Here is a 6,675-nt window from a genome sequence, read left to right on the forward strand (position 1 = left end):
CAGCTAAAAGTTTCCCCCGAGTGTTAAAACACCAAACCTAATGAACGGTAGGCATACCAACAGTCTCGTATTTGTTTAATTTCAGCCCTAAGGTACGAACTTCATGAAATCACACTTAATAAAGGAATACTGAACCAATAAACTAAAACATTTTTTTTACAACAAATGCCACGGAGAAAAACATTCAGTTAGCTCCATTTCAGGTGTTGGAAAAAAGTGAGAAATGACAATTTCTACGAAGATTTTTAAAAATCTGTTATAATTCTCTGTAAATATGGAATGAGTGGCCAAGTAAATTAGCATGAAAGATTTTCGTATTTGCTTCAGATACTACGCCATTAGTTCTCTCATTAACTTTAATATTATTAAGAAAATTTATAAGTTTTCTCTCATACAGTTCCGTGTAACAAACAGAAACAACCTGTCAACGTTGGCCATTAGGCATGCAAAGACCACTTACGTGATACGACCTTTAAAAGCATTATTACGGATAAATAAATTCTTCAGTGGTTATCAATTCATACCAACTCTTTAATGCTCGCACATGTATTATTTTTGTTTCTTTGCAGTGATTTGTAATAATTGTTATGCCTCGATTTTTCAAAATCATTGAGATCTATGTAACCATGTCGGTGCTTTTCTTAAGAAAAATGTTATAGCTTTGCCAATTATTAATGAACAAATATATATTTAACTCAAACTTTCTAACTGAACCAGTAAATTTTCAACTCGGATCCATTAGAGAATAAGATCATCCGCCGAGCACCAGTATGGGTGGAGGGTATAGAAACATAACAGGATCAGGAAAGTGATTTTAGTAACACTAAAATGCCGACCCTGCAGCCTTCCACATGGCATTACAGCACTTCCATTTCCAGGTGGCTTATGATATCACTCCAACCATGATGACCAAATTGTAGGTAACATTTCAAGTCCTTGCTTTAGGTTATTGCCAAATTGGAAAGGTAACAAGCAAATTAATTCATTATTTATTGACGATTTTAGTGAGGTCATACATCCACAAATTCTGAACATCATTTGGGTCATCCAGTGGACGTTACTTCTTCCAAAACAATCAATAAAATCCAAGGTATGGTTTGGCATGATCAACAGATCAAAATTTGTGAAATAGTTGAGGCCACAGACATAGCATAAGGTACTGTTTTCTTCAATTTTCCAGGGAAAATTAGGTGCGAAAAAAAACCTTAGCAAAAAGGGTGGCACGTTTGCTCTTAATGGAGAGCATAGGCACTCTTATGGTTGATACAGAGGCTGGTTTGGTGCTTTTTTGTTGCAATCCTGAAGAATTTCTGTATTGATATGTAACTGTGGATGAAACATGAATACAATACTACACTCCAGAGACAATGGAACCATTGAAACAGTGCGTTTATAAACTTGATCTGGCTCCAAATAGGCCAAGAAATCAGCTGATAACAAGGTAATTGCCATGATTCTTTGGGATCATCTGATAGATTGATTACATACAAAAAGGGCTTACGATAAATGGAGAGTATTTATTGCACTGGTTGAATGAAGAAATCAAGGAAAAACATCATTTGACATGGAAAAAAATTATCTTCTGTCTAGATGATGCACGGGTGACCTGTGCAGTTTAAATGCAGAAAATTATGATATTTAAGCTTTAAATACTACAACATCCACTGTACTCACCAGATTTATCCCCCCAGTGCCTTTTTCTATTTCCAAACTTGAAACAATGGTTTGGCAAAAAACAATACACTTTGAAAGAGGTCATCGCCAATACCTATTTTGGGGACCTATCAAAATCCTACTCATTGGAAAGCTAAAAAAAAGTCCAGAGAAATAAATGCTGGGAAGAGTGAACTGGGCTAAAATGAGATTATGTTGGAAAAAAATCAACCCAGAATAATTTGGCTTGCTATTTATTTCTATGTATTTATTGAATGACTCACTTATTCACGCAATTACCTTCCAGCGTGTTCCGAGTGTAAAAGTTGGTAGAAGAATATTTCTTAGATAATAATTCAAAGGAGAGGAAGAAATTACCATGGATGAGACATGGATAATTTCCGAAAATTCCTCATAAATCATCCCAGAGAGGGCCAGATATTTATTCAATTCCATGCAAAAATGTGGCTAATGAAACATCCTTTTAATGCATATTTTTATTGAGGCAGTGTACAATAGCTCACAAAGCCAAGAGCAAGGACAAAATAAAAGCAAGTAGCAAATGGTCTCATCTATCCTAAAAGATTCCTTCTTAGGTAATCTAAGGATATAAACAGGGAGGTGGTAGAGACGATTTTTTTTCTTCACTTGAATGCCACTTGATACAAATCCAGAAACACGTTGATTCATATCATTATTATAATCAATGAATATCCAAATGAAATTTCATTTTGATAATCATTTAACACCATTATCATAACAAACACTTTGGTCATATTTAGAAATGTTGTCAAAAGTCCTACATTAATGCATTCAAATTGGCACACCAAGCTTCTGGTCAGATCAAATCAGTGACTCTATTCATGATTGGAAAGACATAGGTGTACAACCATAGGCCTGAAATTCACAACAAACAAAACTAGGTCAAAGTTGAGTGCTGAAGCGTGGCCTTGGTAGATCTCCAAAAACGTTGGCATCACCATGGAGACTTTTTGCTAGTGCTTTAATGGATGCAGCAATGTCCATTGGGTCCTGGCCAGGCTAAAAGATATCAAGAAGAAATTCATGCAAGGCTAAAATCTGATAAGATAGTAAAACAACAAAGATATGATAGAAAACTTAAAATATATCCAAGATCACACCACTGCTATCACAAAACAGTTCTTGATTCCTAGATATACTCCTGAGAAATCTGAGGTAAAATGTAATGTTATAGTTTTGAAAAATTCTACTAGTATTTGATCATACTTCTACTTTTGAATTCAAAGTAAGGCACCTTGGATAATTGGCAAATAATTTTTCCAGCAATTACCACTCGCATCTCTTTTACCATGTCACTTGGAGTCGATTCGGATAAGTAACTCATAGCAAAACTATAAGCAATTGGGAAGTAGAAAGGTTACTTACTGTTAATTGACACCAACAACTGAAAATCATATTGATGTACCTTTCAACAAGTGCTTTTTTTAGAGCCTACATTACTTCATTTCTCAAAACTCTGTTTCTTGTACAAATAATCTTAACAATAAAATTTAATAAAGCAGGAAAAAATCAAAACAATTCAAGATAATATTTAGACACACAACAGCTATATGTTCACCATAGTTTTCATGATAGTCCACGGCAATGCAATTTACCAGTATTGAATATTTCAATGCTTTCATAATTTTGCACATACAAAATGTATAAGAACTGATTACCTTGAAGAGCTAACCATAAAACTACAGCCTACTAACTTTATTGGTACTGAGTAGTTCATTTAAAACCGAAGAGTAAAATAGGGGTTGACTTACATAAAGTTTTATATGATGAATACTAATGAGTTAAATAACATTTAGGGATTTTCAATTAAATACATTTTTTAAAGACATTCTCCATACTTTCAAGTGTGGTCATCAGGGGAAGTAAGAAAACCGGGGGCAAATTGATCATTTAGCTAAGTTTGGATGTTGAGCTACAATGTGATTAATACTGCAGTATCAATCAGGCACACTGGCCACAGCACTTTCGATGTCACCTTAGAGACATTTGTGCCATTGTTATATGTTACGGAGAAGTTTGCCACCTAGCAATGTCATGCAGTGTAGCTGGATGGTCTGTGCACCATCGGCCAAGCTGCTACCATTACTAGACATTTAAACAGCATCGCTTGCTTTCAAATAATATTTTACTCTTATAAGGACTAGCTCTTAAATTCAACGATTTTCTAGTCCATAATTTTTGGACATAATATTAATGTACAGAATTCATTCAATTAAGAGTGGTCATAAATTCCTTATTAGCATCGTTTATCATACATAAGTTCAATTTAATGTTTCATAATTATATCTATTATTATTATCTAAATTCAGACATGAGGTGATGCTTAGTGTGTCTTCCATTAGCTTGTTACTTTCACATTTCTTCCTATTTACCAAATATAACCAAGATAACTTCTTAACAGAATGGTAACATTATTTAAAAATGAAGGATCTCAGGTTTTCCCGGCATATGGTATTCAAGAAGTTCTCTTATTTAAAAATGATTCATTAAGAGAATTGTCAAGTGATTACATGATATTTACTCATACTTTAAAATCCATTCTATATTTCTTAAAAATGAATTCAATGATAAATCTTTTTGCATTTATATTTAATTATCTCAGAATATTACCTCTGATTCATATAGCGTTTGATTATGAACTTCAAAAACTCATGAATTTCAGGAGTGGCATAGGGATTTTTTTGGTTGAATTAATTCTGATTCAGAGGGTGGCTATGTTATAATCAATTAAATGGTGAAGACGTAAATAGATACTGAAATGAAAAGGTGCAGATGTAACTCCCCAAGTATTACATTGTAATTACATTTAAAATTTCCTTAAATATTTATTTAACATCATATATGTCTTGGATTTAATGACAATCAAAACAAAACATTTTCTAGTATCTATGAGCAAGACTAGAATTAAAATGAACACTGGCTATAGCACACCCTATAGCTGCATCAATAATTCATTGCACTCTTACATGCTGAAAATGTAAATGCCAAGAGGATAAATGTATTTTTGTCACTATGAAGATCTGGTAATGTATACATCAGAGGTCGTTACAAAAATGATCACTTTAGCTCGTCCCTGCTAACTTGAAAAGGATTCAGGGACACCTGCCACAGCACCAGATATACCCATGGAAAGTAGACATCAGACAGGAGCTTGGACTTTAAATCATCCCGTCTAAGAGCATAGCAAGAAGTGCAGCAACTTGATCTTTTCCCTGTTATGCCTTCTTACCTTGCATCATGCCATATATATCCAAGATATCCAACTAATTTGTCTCACAAGTGCAAGGTAACAATTCACTCACAAAAGAACATAAAATATACTAGGTAACACCCGACTATGCAACATAATGATTTCATAAAAGTCAGTTCAGTATGATGGTAACTTATCATGATGTTAATAAGTTTTACATTAGAATATTTCAACTTAAAATTTCCATACCTTACTATGTTTAATCTTCAATTCTCTTGGATAGTACTATTTTGCTAGGACAGAAATAGAATGATTGTAGTCGCTTACCTGGTCCTCCTCACTTTCATCCCCACCTCTGTTGTTGGGCACGTACATCGGAACATTCATTGGGACGGACTTAGCAACCTGCGGTACCACCCGTTGCCTTGGGATATGGATACCTTCATCATGGCTGCCAGAATCTGAAACATCTGTACAGATAATACTTGTCAAAACAAAAAAGTAGAGCATTTTCTTGGCAGGAATTCGAGACAAAATGAAATATCTCATTGACCAATATAAGAGAAGGCAAATACTGGTAATGAAGAACGAGATACTCTTTGCCAACAAAGATCTTAGCCTACAAAAAAATTACAGTAAAGCCTGTTATTTGTGCTTTTCTTGGAATCCCAGAAAAACTGCAAAATGCAGGAAAGTGCAAAGAGTGGGAAAAGGAGAATTTTCACTTTTACATGCTTAATTACAGCAGCGATTGTTTGTAATAACATCATTATCATGAATTACTTCAACTGTAATTCCTTCACCACAATCAACACAAAATCCTGCCTGCCTAGAGCAGGTATATATTACAAGGTTTGTATAAAAAGTATTGGTAGCAACTTTTTCCTCACTTGTGGGTCAAGTCTTAAATTCAAAGCATCAGTTTAGTGCCTGCATGATTGTAGATATTATTGGCATTCATAAGATGAAAGTGCACACAATTATCACTGAATATTTGGCATTGCAAAAGATCAGCACTATACCCTTCCCGAAGGTCTTGATGGAAGCCCCAAAAGCAGAGTCAAGTGCCTATTTGCAAAGACCTTCCACAACAGCATCGCGACGATTCCAATTCTGAACAGTCACAGTCCAAACTTAACACCAGCAGACTATTTCCTATTTCAAAAATTGAAATCCTCCCACGAGGGACCCCACCATGGGACCCTAAGTGTTATCAAAAAAGCTTGCATGCATTGCCCTTAAGGATCTTTCGAAATACACCTCCAGGGAGCCTTCAAGTCATGGAGAGGCCACTGGCAAAAGGGTGTTGACGCTCAAGGGATGTTAATTTGATGCTTGATTTCGAGGCACTGTATGAATATCTGAAATATAACTATTTTTCCAAAACTTTTCCCTATACTTTTTACAAACCATGAATCTATCATAATCATCAACTTGCTTCAAAGTCCATGACATATAGCGTAAAGCATCCAGTGCATTCACATTGATTGCCTTCATGTTCCAACCAAAATCATGCAAACATATGAATTTTGCTACAATCATTCTTTGATAATGCACCTGAGTGAATTATACCTAAATCCATTGGTTGGAGCTTACCGGAGGAGGAAAAATCCTAGTTGGAGGAAAAATTGTAATTTTACATTTCTCAAGCGTAGTCATTTGATGGGCTTGGCAGTGATCAATGTTGACAGCAGAATATTTATGTTCTGAGTACTATTTGAGCATCCAAAGCATGATGCTCATCCTAGATTATTTCTGAGGCTGTACATCTAGTGGGCAACATTTTCACT

The 6,675-nt window shown here is 34.9% G+C and overlaps 1 protein-coding gene across 4 annotated transcripts in view; it reads right to left on the minus strand.

The window, feature by feature from the left end:
* Positions 1-2,135: 2,135 nt before the first annotated feature.
* The window catches only part of PRAS40 (Proline-rich Akt substrate 40 kDa), a 28,075-nt gene continuing 23,535 nt past the window's right edge, over positions 2,136-6,675 (minus strand). For all 4 annotated transcript variants that reach the window (XM_071596467.1, XM_071596466.1, XM_071596464.1 and 1 more), the window contains exons 7-8: positions 5,213-5,355; positions 2,136-2,694 (exon numbers count right to left, since the gene is read on the minus strand). In XM_071596467.1, coding sequence (XP_071452568.1) covers positions 2,578-2,694; positions 5,213-5,355 — 260 coding nt within the window. In that variant the 3' untranslated portion in view covers positions 2,136-2,577. The remainder of the gene's footprint in view (positions 2,695-5,212; positions 5,356-6,675) is intronic.

Source organism: Hetaerina americana, unplaced genomic scaffold (assembly GCF_022747635.1).
Source record: "Hetaerina americana unplaced genomic scaffold, ioHetAmer1.1.p SCAF_8, whole genome shotgun sequence".
Taxonomy (NCBI): domain Eukaryota; kingdom Metazoa; phylum Arthropoda; class Insecta; order Odonata; family Calopterygidae; genus Hetaerina; species Hetaerina americana.